General features: G+C 50.5%; 1 protein-coding gene across 5 annotated transcripts in view; it reads right to left on the bottom strand.

Moving 5' to 3' along the window:
* Positions 1-1,908: 1,908 nt before the first annotated feature.
* Positions 1,909-18,833, bottom strand: part of TTC12 (tetratricopeptide repeat domain 12) — a 50,922-nt gene continuing 33,997 nt past the window's right edge. For 4 of the 5 annotated variants that reach the window (XM_069552963.1, XM_069552962.1, XM_069552964.1 and 1 more), the window contains exons 13-22: positions 17,582-17,750; positions 11,484-11,576; positions 10,407-10,467; positions 9,259-9,396; positions 8,721-8,819; positions 8,203-8,271; positions 5,574-5,675; positions 4,077-4,176; positions 3,108-3,333; positions 1,909-2,065 (exon numbers count right to left, since the gene is read on the bottom strand). In XM_069552963.1, coding sequence (XP_069409064.1) covers positions 1,990-2,065; positions 3,108-3,333; positions 4,077-4,176; positions 5,574-5,675; positions 8,203-8,271; positions 8,721-8,819; positions 9,259-9,396; positions 10,407-10,467; positions 11,484-11,576; positions 17,582-17,750 — 1,133 coding nt within the window. In that variant the 3' untranslated portion in view covers positions 1,909-1,989. The remainder of the gene's footprint in view (positions 2,066-3,107; positions 3,334-4,076; positions 4,177-5,573; positions 5,676-8,202; positions 8,272-8,720; positions 8,820-9,258; positions 9,397-10,406; positions 10,468-11,483; positions 11,577-17,581; positions 17,751-18,833) is intronic. The other variant, XR_011249150.1, reaches the window with a different exon arrangement.

Raw genomic sequence — 18,833 nt, 5'->3', positions numbered from 1 at the left:
ATGAGACGCCGCCACAGTGAGAAACCCACACACTGCAACGCCACACCCAGAGAAAGCCCAAAAGCCTGTGCACAGCAACAAAGATCCACCACGGCCAAATAAATAAACAACTTTCTTTTTAAAAAGTCCAGTTCTGATTCCTTAAAGGACATGTGCTTACCCTTCCCCAGGTCCTTCAAATTTGACTCAACTGACATTATAGTCAACTCCCCCCATCTCAAGATAGAGCCTGGAAATCTCATACATTTGTGTAGCATTTTGCAATTCCTTGTGCCTTTACCTCCAAAACTTCATTTAATCTTCACAGTAATGTTGGGGATAGGTTGGACAGGTATTGCTCCAGCTTTTCCAAACGCTGCAACCAGGGCTCAGAGACCTTAAGGAACTTGTCCAGCCACACAGCTGCCAGGTAGCAGGGTAAGTAAGACCACAGATTTTTGAGAACTTTGGTCTGGGAGTCTTTGGCATTCACTATATCTTGATGAAAGTGAAAGAGGAGAGTGAAAAAGTTGGCCTAAAGCTCAACATTCAGAAAACGAAGATCATGGCATCTGGTCCCATCACTTCATGGGAAATAGATGGGGAAACAGTGGAAACAGTGTCAGACTTGATTTTTTGGGGCTCCAAAATCACTGCAGATGGTGACGGCAGCCATGAAATGAAAAGACGCTTGCTCCTTGGAAGGAAAGTTATGACCAACCTAGATAGCATATTCAAAAGCAGAGACATTACTTTGCTAAGGTCCGTCTAGTCAAGGTTATGGTTTTTCCTGTGGTCATGTATGGATGTGAGAGTTGATCTGTGAAGAAGGCTGAGCGCCGAAGAATTGATGGTTTTGAACTGTGTGGTGTTGGAGAAGACTCTTGAGAGTCCCTTGGACTGCAAGGAGATCCAACCAGTCCATTCTGAAGGAGATCAGCCCTGGGATTTCTTGGGAAGGAATGATGCTAGAGCTGAAACTCCAGTACTTTGGCCACCTCATGCGAAGAATTGACTCATTGGAAAAGACTCTGATGCTGGGAGGGATTGAGGGCAGGAGAAGAAGGGGACGACAGAGGATGAGATGGCTGGATGGCATCACGGACTCGATGGACGCAACTCTGAGTGAACGCCGGGAGATGGTGATGGACAGGGAGGCCTGGCGTGCTGCGATTCATGGGGTCGCAGAGTCAGACACGACTGAGTGACTGAACTGAACTGAACTGAACTGATACCATGAAGGTCCTGCCTCTGACCCTAAAAGAGTCAAGGGACTGTACGGAGAAGTGGAAGAGCAGTGGCACTTACTGGACTTTCTGCTTCAGGACTCGGGGTCCAGAGCTGACCCGGTCAGTTTCCGAGCAGACTTGGGGCAACTGTAAGGGAGCGGTGCCTTTTGGGGATGGGGGTGGGAGAGCAAGGTGGGTTAGAGAAATAGATCACATCTGTGTCTGTGAGAGCTCAGCGCAGGAGATTCCCCCTGCTTTGGCACTTGAAGACAGTTTAAGAGAAGGGCGTGTTACAGCATCCTTGCACGGGGTGGACAAAGGCGCCGGGTGCTGCTTGCAGGAATGATTCCCCTGAGCCTTACAGAACTCCCTGCCGGGGAGCTTACCACCCACCACTCACCCCACTGAATTAAAGGCTTCATGCCACAGTGGCAGGCCAGGCTCGAAGAGACTGCTGCCTCGCAGATGTCACTAGGGCTGTGTCTTGGCACTTCAAGAGCTGGAAAACAGAGGTCGAAAAGTCACTGCTGAAAAACCTGATGGTTCTAGTGCAGTGCCAGCAGAAAACAACAAAAGGGGCAGGATGTTAGGCGAAATCTAGCTCCCAACTAGACCCACTACTATCAGAGTCTGGAAAAGTCCCACGGCCAGTGAAAACCAACTGGCGAGCACTCTGAAAATCCACATTCGGGTCTGGAGCGGATATTCAAAAAGGCTTTATTAGCATAGGAACAACCAGAGTGAACAGTCATAGGCAAAACCCATTCGGACGCCACGGCTCTCAAGAATTCTCCACATACTTCATGGTAGAGTTGAGAATTTCCATCCCATGAAGCTCTCTCAGCACAGCTGCAAACCTGTCATAATCAAAGCACAAACTCCAGGACATAAATGCCAGGGCACAGACATCTGGGGCCCACAGGCATCCCCCTGGCTTAGGAAGAAGCTGGCTGGGAAGGCGGGACAGGGCAGAAGCTGTTTCCCTGAAGATCAAAGTGGGGAGCCCCCAGGAGGCCCAGGGAACACGGCAGTACCCGCTGTGTGAGTGGGGAGCCCCCAGGAGGCCCAGGGAACACGGCAATGCCCACTGCGAGAGTGGCAGGTGTGCCAGGGACCCATGGGGCCCCGCTCTCAGGGACTGCCCCGCAGGCTGCCATAGTGAGCCCATCCTAGTTAATGCACCTTGCTTTCTATAGAAGAAAGCTTTCATCCATTCTTTCCATTTGAACAATCAGAACTTGGAAGGACCTTAGGTGTGACCCAGGCCAGCTCCCACATTCTCCAGAGGAGGGATTGGAGGGTGAGGCTGGGAGAGAAGGAAGCGGGCTTGGCCATAGCCCCTCCCTGTCCGCGGAAGGCACCCTTCGGGGGCCAGGGCTCCACGCTCAGGTACACGGGCACCTTCCAAGAGCACGAGGACCAAGTGTTCCCATGCCTCAGATCAGGACAGAGCAGAGCGGGAGCCGAGCTGAGAAGGGCACGGTCACACAGGGGCTCCTGCCTGGATTGTCAGGCGCTCTTCATCCGGCTGTCCCCCCGCTCCCAGCTCGCCTGTTTTCTCAAGAACATACCCTACAGGGCACTCTTCCATATGCTTAGGCCCCAAGTGAAAAAAAAAAAAATGAAGTTAGAGGCTTGTTTCTGGAAAAGCAGAGGAGATAGAAAGGCAGGAGAGAGAGGTGGGGCTGGTGCGAGGAGAGGGAGGAGGAGAGGAAAGAGGAGACTGCAGGAGCTGAGCAGAGAGAAGACGATGGCTGCTGGTGCCAGGAAAGACCCCTGTCCCATGCTGTGTCCCCTCGCTGGCTTCAGCCTGAGCGCTCCCCAGTGTCCTGGGTGGGTTGGGGCGGGGGGGTGGTCTTCCTACAGAGAAGGAGCTGGGCTCCCCTTGACCCTGCGCACCTGGGCTCTGCCGTGCACAGCTTCCCCAGGGCGATGCCCGCATTCAGCTGCACGGCTGTCTGCTGGGCATCGCTGCCTGCCAGCTTCAGCAAGATGGGCACAATGTCTGTGGACAGCAGGGACGAGGCCGCGTGTGGCACCTCCATGCAGTTCCCCAGGCAGAGGGCGGCGTTACCCACCAGGATCTCATCCTCCGAGTCCAGCAGCTGCATCAGAACCCTGAGCTCTATGGGGTGGAAGAGAACAGGCAGGGAGGCTGGCAGGGGGACGTGGTGGGCACGGAGAGGGGGCGGTGGAAGACTGGCCGTATCACCCACTCGACGAATCCCTAGTGAGTGCGCCAAAGCTCCTTGGCTCCTGGCTGTGTCTCTGAGCAGCCTCAGGAGCCCACAGCACTCAGCCGTCCCAGGAATGCCAGCGTGTGGAAACTCCGTTCCTCTCGGCATCCCTTGCCTGAGTGGGAGGCCGTGAGCCAGTGCCCTGGACCTGTGGGGCCCGGAACAGGCTCCACAGGGAAGTGCCCTGCTCCCCACTCGGCAGGCCCCCTCAGTTCCCTCCCACAAGGGGAACTGCCCTGCCCCCGCTGATGGCAGTGGTTTGGTGATTAGACCACAGCCGCACTGGACCTTGCATTAGACCTCGCGCGTGGTCACTGAGGTGTTTCCCCCTGGAAGGGAGAGGACCTGCATTAGGTCGTTTAAGGAGAGTGCTTTGGAAAGGATCTTAGTTCGAGCCGTTTCCCCGCTGAGTCTCTAGCATAGGCTCAGCGCCCAGGAGCTTCCAAAGGCTAACTAAAGGCATTCAGAGCTGGAGGTGAGGTGACAGGGTCCCTGAACCCACTGCAGGAGGGCGGGGAGGCATGGCACAGCCTCCTCGGTCTCTCCTCCCCCCTCGCCCGCAGCTCTCTCTGCAGCTTCGAGGCTAGATTAAAAGTTAATGCGGGCTCTGCTTAATGAAACGATCACTTACTTTTATCCAGTCTTACCACTTCTTCTCGCGCTTCCTGATAGCTGTTTGTGCAGATGGCAAGAATCTTGACTGCGTAACGTGATGCAGTCTGGCCTCCTGCCTAGATTTCAGAGTGCAATGAGAACAAGAAATCAATGCTATGGTTGTTCCTGGCCAGAAATGACAGTGAGCAGCTGGGATTATGCTCGTGGCTTCTTAAACTTCTGACAGCGCGCTGCTGACAATATGTGTGCTTCCGGGCAAGGGGGCCTGGTTCCTGCTGGGGTGCAGGGTCACTCACATCCTCTGTAACATGGCCCGCGGCCCCGCTATGAATGGAGGCCTGCCATGGACACCTGAGTAATTATCTGTGGAAGGCTTTAGGAGTGAGGGGCTGAGGAAAGAATGATGCTGTCGACCAGCAGATCTACCAAGAAGGGAGGGAAAGGCCCTCCCGTGTCATTTCACAATTGGAGAATGAAGGCTGACTTGCTAGGGCTGCCGGGCTGACAGGTCTGCATGGAACACATCACAAACGTAGGTCATTTTAAGGGGGGATAACTGTCAAATCATAACAAAATCACCCTCTGCAGGGGTCTCTAAAATGCATGTGTGAGGAAACGCATGCATAAGGCACACGTGTGTGAACGTGGACTCAGCAGGATGCGGTGGATATACAAGAGTTATACAGAGTAAATGATGACCATCATCCGTGCGGCAGCCTAATCTCAGACCCACCATTCTGCCCCCTTGATATCACCCCTGCCCCAGCAGTAGCCCCCTCACAGACCACCCTTCTTGGTGCCACTCAGCCTAGGTGTTTATGAATAAGTCTCCTGTGGGGTCATCAAGCTAATTCAGGTGAGTGAACCTCACTGGGCATACATATTGCAAGTGGGACCCGGAGATGCAACCTAGTAACTGATCTCCCGGTTCAGAGAATCTAGCTCACTCTTGTGTTTCTGTGTGTGCGCTCAGTTCCTCGGTAGTGGCTGACTCTTTTGACCCCATGGACTGTAGCCTGGCAGGCTCCTCTGTCCATGGGATTTTCCACTGCACTCATATTGCAGGGAAAACCTGAACATCCTTTTGAAAATAATGTGGTTACTCTGAAGCCTACATATTTCATAAATGGAGTTACCCCCCAATGTTTCCAGGAAACTGGAAGAGCATTGTAAGCAGGAAAACGTGAACAGAACCAGGGCCTGAGAGACCTTGTTGAAGCCACTCAGACCATCTCTTGAAGACAGAGGCCATACATTTTTAAAGTTAGGCTTGAGTGGTAAGCATTTTTATGGATGTGCCTAATGAACAATTATTTGTCCAACAGTCTCACATTGCTGGTCAGAGTAGTCTAGGTGAATAGGCAGAAGGGAATCCCCATTCAAGAAGGTTAGAAACTAGCAGAGGGGAAACGGCAGGACCTTTGCTGAACAAAGCCCTCCTTAATTCTGTTCCCCAAATAAAAGATGACATTCCTGGAAATTCAGGGGGTTGTAACTAATGAAGTCATTTTACCTTTAGGAATTTAATCATCTTCTTCACCACTCCTGCTCTGAGGGCCTCCTCAACAATTTTCAGAGAGGAAGAAAGGGTGCGGCTGAGAACGCCAGCAGCTCTCTGAGTGAAGCAGAAAGGAAAGGATGCTTAAACGTTCCCACGGGGAGAGGGGCAAGAACAGGGTAGGGCATTAAGGGGTGCAAACTACTATGTACAAAATAAATAAGCTGCAAGCTTATGCTATACGCTACAGGGAACATAGCCAATATTTTATCATAACTATAAATGGAGCATCACCTTTAAAAATGGTGAATCACTATGCCATATACCTGAAAGTTATATAAAATTGTATACCAACTAGCCAACGGGAATTTGCTGTATGGCTCAGGAGCCTCAAACAGGGGCTCTGTGTCAACCTAGAGAGGTGGGATGGGGAGGGAGATGGGAGGGAGGTTCAAAAGGGAGGGGATATATGTATACCTATGGCTGACTCATGTTGAGGTTTGACAGAAAACAACAAAATTCCGTAAAGCAATGATCCTTCAATAAAAAATTTTTTTTTAAATTTGTATATCAATTATACCTCAATACAATTTTTTTTTCTTAAAATGCTGATGACGTTTTAAAGTTAACAAGTAGTTTGGTGAGGCAAGAATCATTAGTGTTAGATACAAAACATGTACCTTGATTTTAAAAATACAATGGTTGAGTAATTGATAGCAAGTACTGATGTTTACGGAAAAGCTACTGGGTAGCTGATTCAAATTGAAGGGCTGCCAACATGGCCCCTAAGCCCACAGAGGCTCAGCCCATTCCAGCTTCACAAAGGACCAGCATTCACCCCTCAGCAAGAAAGTCCTGCCCTGTATTCCTGTGGGGCTCTGATACCAGCAGGACCCTTAGTACATGGTAGACTTCCTGGATTGATCCTCTGGGACTTTTATCTTCCTTGAATCTTTTTATTCTAATTTCTGGGAGACTTTATTGATTTTTATTTTCCAGTTCTAAATTTTTTAATAGCAAGTTGTTGCTGTTTTATGGCCATAACACCATTTTGAATCTTTCTGAAGATACAAATGATAGCTATTAGTTTTTTCTTCTCTTTCCTACATCATCTCTATTTTTTTTTTTCTGGACTCAAATTTTCTACTTACTCTGCTTTGTCTATTTATTTGTATGGCTTTCCTGAAATGCCTCGTGACTCTCAGCTTGTAAGTCACATTTATGAGAAAAGCAGTATGTCTGGGTATGTTGTGTTTATGGAGAGTCTGTCCACTCACAGGTAGAGAGGTGGCATTCTCAACTACTAGAAAGTAAACATTTTTTTCTCTGGTCTTTCAATTCCTTAAGGGAAAAAAGCTCATATTTTATGCCTGAGGAATAGATGCCTGGCTACCAAATGTAGCCCCCTCGTCTCCTACTTCCGTTTTCTGCTGTGTAGCTGGCAGTTTGAATTCTGTCTCCTCCACAGAACTGGAACACACACTGGCCACCTGCCAGCTGTGCTCCCCTCGTCTGCCCTCTGCACGAAGGTGCCTTCAGTGGCACCTCATTAATCATCAGTCTTGCAGCTGTTGTCCATCATCCAGAAACTGGCTATGATAACTTACCCATCAGTGAGATAACTTACCCACTAGGCCCACCCGTCAGAAGACCCCAAGTCCCCAAGAACAGTGATGCTTACCACTTTGGGGGCCATGCAACTCTTTTGAGGATCTGATGAAAACCATGGTGCGCTCCTTGAGCCCCATGAAAATGCACAGACATGCAGAATTTTCTATACACTTGCCGGGGGTCTCAGGGAACCTGAAGATCCACCACATCTTCCTGGAGTTCAGGTTAAACACTTTGCCCTGTTAGTCTGGATTGACTGCGGGGAAGTTGTCAGCTTACAGGTCACACACAAGATTCACTGGACCTACTTGGAACCTTTTCATAACCCTTGAACCAGTTCCCAGGCTGTGACCCTTGAAGGGCTGGTTTCCCAGATCTGCCCTGGATGTGACCCCAATTGTTTCTCCAGGTTTAGAGACCTAGTAGGCAGAAATGTTGGGGTGATTCCTCATGTGAGTGAAGAACACATCCCATGATGATGGCAAACAGCCTCTTGAATCATCTCAATACTCTCCTCCTGATACACTGTGCTAGCCACAGGCCTTAGTTCTCTTATCCAAATGTCAGAAACAGAAGCAAGAAAGCCATTCCAACACTTATCCCCAAGGCAGCTAAAACCATTGTGGACAAACTCCTCCAGAGTCACTGGCTTTAAAATATGTGCCCTGAGAAAAGATTTTAAAGAAAATCAATTGGCCTGTCCAAGTCACACAAGGATGGTTTGATATGGGACAAATCAGATAGATGACCTGGTGTCAGCTGTTAAGCTCCATACCTTCAAGAAAAAGGATTCTTAACTGGAATTCCTAGATTCTAGGGCATCCACAGATGGGCACTGTGGGGGGCAGGGTCACCAAATCCCCTGAACCTATAGGCAAATTCAGTATTTCTGTGCATGTGGGCATCGTTTTGAGGAGTATGTCTGCCCCATGCCTCAGAAAGTCAGAGAAGCTCAAAGGCTTGGTGACTGCAGAGCAAAACAAAACTGAACAACAAAGGAAGCGGTTCCTGGATTTCCCTGGGGGCAGCTTACTGTGAGGATTCCTCCATCCTGGCTGTTTAGCAGAGACAGGCATTTCTTGCTCACCTCCATGGCCCAAACCTACAACAACAGGGAGCGCGAGAAGGAGCTTGCCTGTCCCGGCCACGGTCATCTGCTGATTCCTGCTGGGCGCTCACACAGAACCAGCCACTCCCCACTCCCTCCTTCTCGCCACCTCCAGGTCAGTCCCCATTTCCTTCACAACATCTGTGATCGCTCTCATTTCTTTCCCACATCCATCTCCCCCAACAATGAGGGCCACATCATATTTGACTGTGTAAATGCAGAACTTAGCACCGTGCGCAGCGCCTTGGACACGCAGCTGGCTTGCAGAATGAGTAACTGACAGGGACTCATCCATCCCTCAGCAGAGCAGGGGTGGAACCTCCGCCCAGCCTTCCCCATTCCCACCGCCAGGGTTTGCGTCCCCTGCTTCTAGCCCCTTCACGGCAATGAGAGCAGTTCTATGCAACAGAACGTGTTAAGGTAGGGAGAAACGAGTCTGGTACCTCGGAGACAAAGGGGGACCGAAGACACAAGTTCATCACGAGTCCCAGGAGGGCATACATGACGTCTCTGAACAGGTCCGCGTCCTCCTCACACTTGGCCTTGGGAAACAAGACAATGTCATCATGTGGCCGTGCAGCTGTCAGAGTCACCTGTTCCCCTGGGTGATGGCCCCAGATCTCTTAAACTCCCTAAATGGCCAGAGTCCCGAACTGAAGTGATGCAGGGAAATCAGAGGCCGGTTTATAGCACAGAGTGTCTGGCGCCTCTGCTGTGGGGCTCTGGCCCTGGGTTCAAACTGCAGAGGGAGCTGCTGAAATGGGTGCTCAAGCCAGCTCCACAGGGAACCCTTCAGACGCCTCCGGGGTGGAGGAGACTTGATCTGGAGAACTCTTTAAGGCCAGCTGTCCATCACATCTAGGGTTGCAGAAGGGTCCCTGCACCCTCAAACAGAATTTTTAGAAAAGTCAGATAATTAAGAAGAAGCCCATGGCCCCAGAGCAGGTACAAGACTAGCTCTGAACAGAAAAGCTGAAATACCATGAGGCCCAAGCAGGCAGCCCCGAAGTCTTCAGAGGCAGACATCTGTCTCTGGGCGGCGGTCTCAGCACTAAAGTTCCCCATGATGGCAAGACACTGGCAGAGAGCTGATATGTTGGTGACCTTGGGATCTCTCTTCTGAAAGGGAAGGAAGAGAAAGCGAATCTGCAGAGAGCAGAGGAATAATGCCGGAATCACCTCCAGGGGTGTCCTTCACTCCCCAAAACGTCTGGGAACCAGACGGCCTGATGTCGCATGGGCATGTCAGTGTGGTCACGTCGGCAGAAAGGAAGGAGGCACAAAGCGGGGCAGACCCCAGAGCACCTCGGCTGGTCCCAGTCACTCCGCCAACCAGCTGGGGGCACTGCGGCAAGTCCTGGTCCTTTCCAGAGCTTCCATATCCACATCTGTGAAATACCAGGGTGCTCATGCACCCTGCAAGGACCCCTGAGGATTCTGTGGGTCACCAGGGACAGGTCTCGTCACAGCACGCTCTTCTGGGGGACTCCCCCACTACCCCCAACACGCGCACCTTTCTCCCTCATCGACTCCAACCACCACACCTGCTCTCCTGATCAGGACGACAATTCAGGGGACAGGGTTGCATGTGGTACTTATAACACTGGCAACCTGATGCGAAGAGCCAACTCACTGGAAAAAGACTGATGCTGGGAAAGATTGAAGGCAGGAGGAGAAGGGGGCGGCAGAGGATGAGATGGTTGGATGGCATCACGGACTCAATGGACACGAGTTTGAGCAAGCTCCGAGAGTTGGTGATGGACAGGGAAGCCTGGCGTGCTGTAGTCCATGGGGTCACAGTCGGACACAACTGAGTGGCTGAACCACAACAGCAACACCAACTTTTGATAGGACTTGGGTCAGAAGGGGACTGGTGGAGACCGACAAACTCTCCACCTTCATCGCCTGCAAGCTTCCTCCCCTGCAACCAGCCCTGACTGTGAACCTTCTCCACCTGCCCCCACAGCAACTGTTCCAATAACCAAGACTTGAGTAAATTCCAGCTGTGAATAAATGATCAATCAATCCGAGAGGCCACGGGAGTTCTAGGAGGCAAACCGCTGTTGAAACAGCCCCGTGCACGCTCCCGAGAGGGTCTGTCGCAGGTGACAAGGCAAGGGTTTGCTCACCAGCACCCCCGTCAGCACCGGAAGGATGTCTGGAAGGCTGGTCTGGAACCAGACTTGAAATCTGTCAAGAGAACATCAGTCATGACTTATTTCTATACCGCGCAAAGTAAAACATAAGTGCGGTGTCTCGGGTAACGGAACCGACAGTCCAGCTGTGGGCCCCTGTGATTTGCTCCTGTGTGGAGTCATTCGGAAGCAGAAAAGGTCGTCACTGGGTAGATCATGTGGCTTTACTCTATTTCTAAGCCTGGAGACTGGCCTTTGATGTGAAACAACATGTCTCAGGGGGTGGCTCTCTTCTGCAGAAGCTGCTGGAGTCCTGAGGTTTCTGCAGATTGACTTCACACCACCCCTGCCCTCCCCTCGCTCTGAGTTACATGGTGTAAGCACATTTACATGTCACAGCTGCCAGGAGGGCCCCATGGCACGAACGTCCACCTGATATTTGGGCTTGTACTGCCCCCAGCCTGTGCCAATGGCCAGCTACCTGCATGAGGAGCTCTCTCGCTATATGACCATTTCTAGGTAAGATGCCTCAATGTTGATGAAGAAATTCAAAACAAAACAAGAAGCATTTTTTTTAAAAATGAAAAATTATGAAAATCTAATATCTTTACTGTCTTATCCAGCATCAGCTAAAGAAAAAAACGGAAAAAAAAAAAAAGGCAGGAGGCTAGGGCTACCCATTATGCCACTGGCAGCCCAGGAGAACTCCCGTGTTTCCATGTTTCTCCTGCCTCCCCATCCCTTTCTCTTTTTCCTCCCTCCTCCTTCTCTTTCCTATTTATTAGGCACTGATTAGGGGAAGAAGCTTCACCAGCACACAATAATGGTAGGTTTGCTTACTATGAGAGGTGCTGTTCTAAGTACATATGGCTTCCAAGCCTGTTGAGGGCCGGGTCCCCCTGCATGCAGAGGGATTGGGACGAAGTGGTGACCACAGACCTTGGGGACATCAGCTCTCCTATGCAGTGAATCCTCAGTTGGCCCAACCTCCCGCGTGCTGCACATTTTAGAAGATCAGACGGTGCAGCAGAGGCTGAAGAAGAGATGTCAATTTCTGGCAAGAAAAGTTACCTTTCTTGCAGAGCCAAGTCTGTGAGCAGTCCCATGGCTGAGTTGGCCTTTTTATCTGAGAAGTCAAGGAATGACACCAGAGCTTCCAACAACCTGCAAACATATGTAACACCGTCAGGGTGGGCTGACCTCCAGCTCACAGAACCCACAACAAGGGAGGAGTCAGCACCTGAGCGGAGTGAGCCGAGAGGGCTGCCCCCAGGAAGCCCAACCCCTTGCCCACCCCAACAAGGCAGGTATTCTACCACTTAATGTGCGGTTCCAGGGGGGTGAACAGTTTTAACCTGCATTCACTGATCATCAGACGCTGACTTGGAAGGCCTCTGGTGCCTCTACCGTGTGACTCTGGCTCGGTCAAGCTGAATCACACAGATGACATCTAAATGGCACGCTTACTAATGTGCTGATGACTAAGTGGGAGGCCCCCTAATGAAGCGGGGGATGGATTAAAGATTTAACAAGATTTTGACAGGTCGCTGAATACATGAGTTGAAATTTCAGAGAGTTAAACTCAAAGTCCTTCACTGAGAGCTGGAAAATCTGTTTAAGTAACAGAAATGGGAGACCTGGTTGATAACTGACTCATGTGAAAAAGACTTAAGATTTTTAGCCAATTGCAAACCTAGGATATGAGCAAACCGTCTGGTGCTGCTGCCACAGAACATAATGGGGCATCAGGCTGCCTTAAGGGCTGACCAGCACCAGGACGATGGGAGTAGAAGTCACACGTCATCCGGCAAACCCAAACCGAGCATCTACAGCGTGCCGAGTGCTGTGCTTGGCCGGGACACCGTGCTGAGCGCCTGGCCTCCTACGGTGACATGTCAGGTGACAGGATAAAACAGGCACATGTCAAGTGGGCATGGAGCCCACCTGGCAAGAGCTGCGGGAGGATGGAGATGAGGCGGACATTCCCGCATCGCTTAAAAGTGGAGCGTTGGCTACTTGTCCCTTTGTCCAGGCAGTCAACAGCACTCACTGGCACTGACTGTGTGCCAAGTGGAAAAAGACAAGGTCCCAGCTCCAAGGAGCTTGCAGGCCCGTGTCAGGTATGTGGGCACAGGAGCTGAGCACCTGAGGCAGAGGGCACAGCAGTCACAGAGATGACGAGGCGTGAAACGGCAGAGACACACTTGGGGACTGCTAGTGGGTGTGTAGGGTGTCCTGCTTATGCACAGGGAGCAGCCAGCCTGGGTCATGATGGACTGTCTACGGCCTTCCAGAACGTCTGTACTTTCCCTGGGCGTCCTGAGTCCCAAGTGTGGGCGGTGGATGGCCTGCTTGGTGGGGGTGTATGGGGCGGTAGCGTGGGCTGCAGGCTCTTGAGCCTCTCTCAGTTTCTGAGTGAGAAGAAATTCCAGGAAGTGGCATTTTATAATTTTATTTGCTTAGTTTGGGGGCTGTGCGGGGCCGTCATTGCTCTGCAGGCTTTTCTCTAGTTGTGGTGCGAGGGCTTCTCACTGCAGAGGCTCCTCTCGTTGCGGAGCATGGGCTCTAGGGCATGTGGGTTCAGTGGCTGCAGCCCCTGGGCTCGAGAGCACAGGCTCAGTAGTCGTGGCATGCGCCTAGCTGCTCTGCGCAAGTGGGATCTTCCTAGACCAGGGATCAAACCCACGTCTCCTGCATTGGCAGGTGGATTCTTTACCGCTGAGCTACCAGGGAAGCCCCGAAGCTGCATTTAAATAAAGTCCCCAGGTGATTCCTAGACACTCTATTTCTCAGAAGTTCAAGAACTAGTCTAGTAGGCAGTAAAAAGTCCTTTCAGCATTTTAAGTAGGAAAATAACAGGACAGATGTGCATTTAGGACAGATCCCTTTGGTGGTGCAGCAGAGGTGGATTAGAGCAGGTGGCACCAGAGGCAGGGAATCCAGTGGGGGAGAGCTGGGACTGCTCAGACAATCAAGGTCAAGGGATGAGCTTGGACAGGGCAGAGTAAGACGTACAGTCAAGAAGAACGAGGCCTCATGATGACCTAGAGGGAATGCCTGAGACGCTGGAGGAGAGAGAGAGGAAATGCGTCCAGGAGATGCTGAGGAGGCAGGACTGACAAGTACCATCTCCTGAGGGGTGTGGGGAGGGAGCCATCCAGGGAGCTCCCAGGATACTGGCCTAGGCAGCAGGGCAGATGAAACGCCGCATACGAAGACAGGAAGTTCAGCTACGGCGTGTGGGTTTGAAGAGCTACTTTTGAAATACCAAGTTTATGATAAAATTACTAAGCTTATGATAAAATTACTAAGCTTATGATAAAATTACTAAGTTTATGATACTTGGGATGTTGTGATGGAGGTGCCCAGTGACAGAAGGATGCTTCCTTCTAACATCTGAGAAAGAGACTTAGACGTGATAATTGGGGCCATGGACGAGAAGAGGGCCAAGGATAGGACGTTGGAGTCCCTGACCTGGAAAGATGACAGCATAAAGGGGGCTCGCCAACGGAGCCAAGAAGGAATAGCAGAGGGTAGGAGGAGGGCCAGAAAGAATGCTATCATTACGAGCAGATGCCATGAGGCTACAATGGGAGATAAAGACAGAAAAGAGCCCATCAGATTGGCTTCTTATGTTTAGGAGCATGGCTTCCAGTCACCCACATGTATGGAACTGGGTTTATTTAGCAGCTTGTTCCGGGAGGGGGCTGGAAGCCAAACCACCTGAGGAATGGTTGAGGGAACAAGGATGGTTGGGCCGGAAAACGCCGGTGTCTTTGGACTCATCAAGCAGTGGAGAGAGGGAGAGTGGATACAACCCGCAGGCCTTTGACAGACAGAGCCGAGGCCTCAGTACAGAAGGCAGACCTGCCCCGGGGCGGTGGGGGCAGGCAGCTTGTGTTTAGTGTACGGAGATCATCTTATATCAATCAGAACTGTTCCGGAACAGGGCACGCTCCTCTCCTTAACTGGGGAGAGACCCCTACCCTATGAGCTGCTGTGGCGCCCATCCCAGTCAAACGGAGAAGAGAATGCAAACGCTGGAATCTTCCCTGCAGCGCCTCACACACAGGCCTTACGGGAAACCCCAGAGTTGACACTGTGCTGGGTGGGGCTGGGCTGGATTGCTGCTATGGTCCCTCCACCCTGGGGGTTCTGCAAAACCCCGACTTCCTCAGGAGACCATCCAGTGTTCCTGCTGTCAGAAATCATTTATTTCCCTCAGTGCAGATTCTTCCCTCACCAAAGCAAACCTGTTTTCTTTAGTCTTGTGATGAACACTAACTAACCTGAGTGGCACAGAAGAAGAGCCGGGGGTCTAAGATTCTCTGGGTTTTGTACTTGGAGACATAAATGAGACAAAATGCACATCCTAACTGGACACAGATGGCAGGCGTGTCCTTTTTTGGTGGCAGATGTTCTTTTGCTGACCTGCAGCTGATGGACAAAGTAGAGGGACCATAGGTCAGAAAATGGTCTAAGTAACCAATAAGTGCGCTTTTACCTTAGTTTAGGACCCTGAGCAACAGACCCAGAAGATGGAAGGTGATGCAAAAGTCATTACTGAGTCCAGACCACATGTCAGGCATGATACTGGTTGCTTTCTTTGATGTAGCAGATGCTGTTTGCTGGTGAACCAGACATCCCGTTACCCCCCTTCTGTCCTGCCTGCCTCTGCCTCAGAAGCTGGAACCATCTCCCCTGCAGGGCGGCATGTGACACAATTCTGACCAAAGAGAAACAAAAGCAGCAGCTCCTCTTGAGAAAAGGGACAGACCCAGCTGGTGCTAATCTGTCTTAAAGAGGGATGCGGTGCTTGGAGTTGCAGCAGCCTTATGTGACCACGAGCGAAAGGTCAAGAGAGGGGCAGAGACCTTGACCCTGCCATCATTAAGCCACCAAACCAGCTATTACTATCTTTAGTCTTGGTTTATAGAAAAACAAGATGAGTTCTCTTGGTTAAGTCAAGAGACTAATCTGTCAAATGTGGCAGAAAAAAGTTTACCTGGCATATAGGCATCATCTCTCTGAAGTTTCACCATAAATCTCTGATACAAACGAGATCCCAGGCGCATCAGGGCTTAGCAATTTCCTGGGCCACACAAGCAGAAAGAGACACGTGGAGGGCTGAGGCTCCTGACTGCTGCAATCTAAGCCCAGCACTTTTCCCTAAGGGACACTGGCCTTCACTCTGCTGCTGTTCACGCACGTCTGTCCCTTCACATTCTCATACAGGGAGGAATGCGAGGGTCATGGGACCTGGCCTGTTTCAAACTATCTCATTTCAGAGAACATGTTGCACCTCTTTCCAGTTCACCTGGAGATAGATAGTAACAAGAAGAGTGGGCACAGGGGTGATAAACGGAGGTTTCTTCGTCTAAAGCACGTAGGCGGTACTGCACAAGGTGATGAGAAATGCCAAGATGCTGGAAAATTCAAATGAAACTCGAGCAATTCAAAAACAAGCTGGGGCGGGGATGGGGAAAGCTTATGATAACTGTGGCTGTATTTACTCAAAGAGACCAAAACCAAATGAAAAAGCATTTGATGAAGGTAGTGAGGAAATGACTGCAGAGTCATTTGAAATGTGAAATGCGCTTTTGATGACTTAACTCTGCTAACGACCCATCTGCCTGTGTGTGCTGAGCTTCAGGAGCTGGCAAGGCTTGTCCTGTGGGCCGCAGGGCTGGGATGGGCTTAGAAGGGGCGAGCCAGAGCCCAGGCTCATCCCCACATCGTCCTCAGCACCCATGGGCCTCCTCGTCAACATGGGACGGAGCTCTCAGCATGGTCCAAGCAGGTCTGACATGGATTCAGATTTGGCTGCCTTTCTAACGGGGAACAAGACTAGGAGCAAGCTCCACGGCCTGGGAGACAGCTGGCTGAGATGACCTGAGTCACTCTCCTACCCCACCTGTGAAATGAGGGAAGGACACTTATCTTGTCTCCTTCCCAGTGAGATAATAGTGAATAGAATTGGAAGCCAAATCCTGTTTTTAGATTACATAGGAAGCACTTATAAAGCAAAGGTATATCCATGGCTGGGCTTCCCAGATGGCGCAGTGGTGAAGGACCACCTGCCTATGCAGGAGACACAAGGGACTTGGGTTCAATCCCTGGGTCGGGAGTCCTCTGGAGGAGGAAGTGGTACCCCATTCCAGTATTCTTGCCTGGAGAATCCCATGGACAGAGGAGCCTGGTGGGCTACAGTCTGTGGGGTCGCAAGAGTTGGACATGACTGAGCACAAACACAGACGTGCGCACACACAGATGCACGCACACACACAGATGCACGCACACACAGACGAGATCACAGCTACTATTTCTTTTAGACTGAACCACGTGACATTGCCAACTGCAACCTTTTCTTGACATAAAAAAGTGGCAATTTCACATATTCAAACTGATAATCTTTAGATGGAAAAGCACCAGGCAGAATCACTACAGCTCATTAAAAAAAAAAAAGTCTACTTAGGAAAGAGGCACATCCCATTCCTATCACCTTAAGCCTTGGAAAGACCTACACGCAACAGTATTTGAGATTTGTCTTATTTATTTATACCCTACTCACTCCAGAAAGGATTTAAGGGTAAGTAAGATCAGGTAGCATTACCTGAAACAGGAATAAATGAAGAAAAGTAAGAACAGAAGCAGGGTGGAGCCAAGACTGAGGCTAAAAGAGCAGAAGCAAATGGCCCGTTTTACAGGTAGTTTCCAAATCGGGTTTTGCAAGTGCTGCCATATTTACATGGTCTGCAGCATCTGTTCCCTGGTGGCCCAGGGGTTAAGACTCACGCAGGGGACCCGGGTTCGATCCCCAGCCAGGGAACTTGGTCTGACATGCTGCAGCTAAGAGTCTGCATTCCTCAACCAAAGTTCCTGCCTGCCACAACTAAGAGCTGGCACAACCAGATAAATAAACCTGTGAAAAGAAAGAAACAAGCACAGCAGTGACAGTGTCCATGGCAGTAAGTTCAGACAGGAGTTTGTCCTGGAGGTCCTTAACAGGGAGTGTTCCTCTCAAAGGCTCCTTCTGGTTTTTAGTCCTTAATCTGGTCAGCTGGCTCCTCTCACGTCAGAGATGTGGGAAAGCGGACAGGTCTTAATGTGGCAGGTGAAGCCTGAGATGCCACAGGGAAGCTCCCGCCCGCACGCACACTGAGCCTTACCGGGGCAGGTCAAGGTGGCCGATGATCAGGTTCCGTCCATTCTCCGTCTGGGCGAGCTGCAGCAGCAGCGCCAGGCTCTGCTGCTGGATGGCCGGGACACTGGAGGCCAGCAGGGAGGGCAGAAGCGGGCCCGTGTCCGGACGCAGCACAAGCAGGCGCTGGTTCTCCTCTGCAAAACACAGGGCACGTTGGCCTCATGCAGACCACGACGGTCACATGGGTTCTGTCTTCCCTCCTCTAAACGAGAAAGCCAACTCTTCTCCACGAGGCAGGATAATGAAGGGAAGAGCATGGATTCTAGAAGCAGGCTGTTGGGGCTGAACGATCAGGAGATGACCTTAGCCGAGTTACCGATCCCTTAGCTTCCTTATTAGTGGAACAAAGAAGAGGACCAATGCAACAGTTGTCATGACGATGCAATGCATTAATGCGTGACAGTGTGGAGCACAGGGGCTGGCACATACATATATGTTAGCTAGTATCATTGTTCTTGCCAAAGGCTCCACGGCTGGACGGTATCCACAAATGTGAAGAAAGGGAAAGAGATCAGCTGAATGGTGAAAGAGCTTTAGGCCATCGATTTTCATCTAATGGCCAAAGCAACCATCTGAGTTCTTTCTAGAAAATTAGAATGACCACATGAGAACATTAATGAATGAAGCACGCTACCCTTCCTGGCTGTGAACTGTTTCCAGGGTGGTAGCATTGGGTACGCCCTCTCCCCCTTTCACCCGGTTCATTTTCTAAACCAGTGCATGAATTTATCTGAGAGCAGGCAGAGGGATACAGGCTGGAATACGAGGCTGAGCTCTGAAACAGAGCACAGTTTGTTTAGATTATTGAGAAAATGGAAAGTAGCTCACTGTAAACAAATAACACAAAATGTGTATACAGCTGAAAATAAGACTTCCTTCTCTGTAACCTCCTCCAGGTACGCTCTTTCCCTAAGTGGGGCTAGTATTCATATGAATAATGTTAAAATATAATACATCCTTCCCATAATTGGCTCTTCTCTCCAGTCAGCACTATATCCCAGACCTATTTCCACGCCTTTACTTTCAAGCATTCCTTTGTCCTATTTAAAAATGTCTCTGCATTTATTGAATTGGATACACCAAGATTCACCTGAGACAGAGCATTTATGTCCTAAGTTGTGTGTGACGGTATATTTCCAGATGTTAAAAAAGATGTGATCTCAAGGTTCACAGAAACCAAAGTAGGGTACAGACTGAGGAAGTGGGGCTGTACAGAG

Source organism: Ovis canadensis, chromosome 15 (assembly GCF_042477335.2).
Source record: "Ovis canadensis isolate MfBH-ARS-UI-01 breed Bighorn chromosome 15, ARS-UI_OviCan_v2, whole genome shotgun sequence".
Classification (NCBI taxonomy): domain Eukaryota; kingdom Metazoa; phylum Chordata; class Mammalia; order Artiodactyla; family Bovidae; genus Ovis; species Ovis canadensis.
Note: the sequence above shows the minus strand (reverse complement) of the source record. Positions and strands in the feature narration are given on the sequence as shown.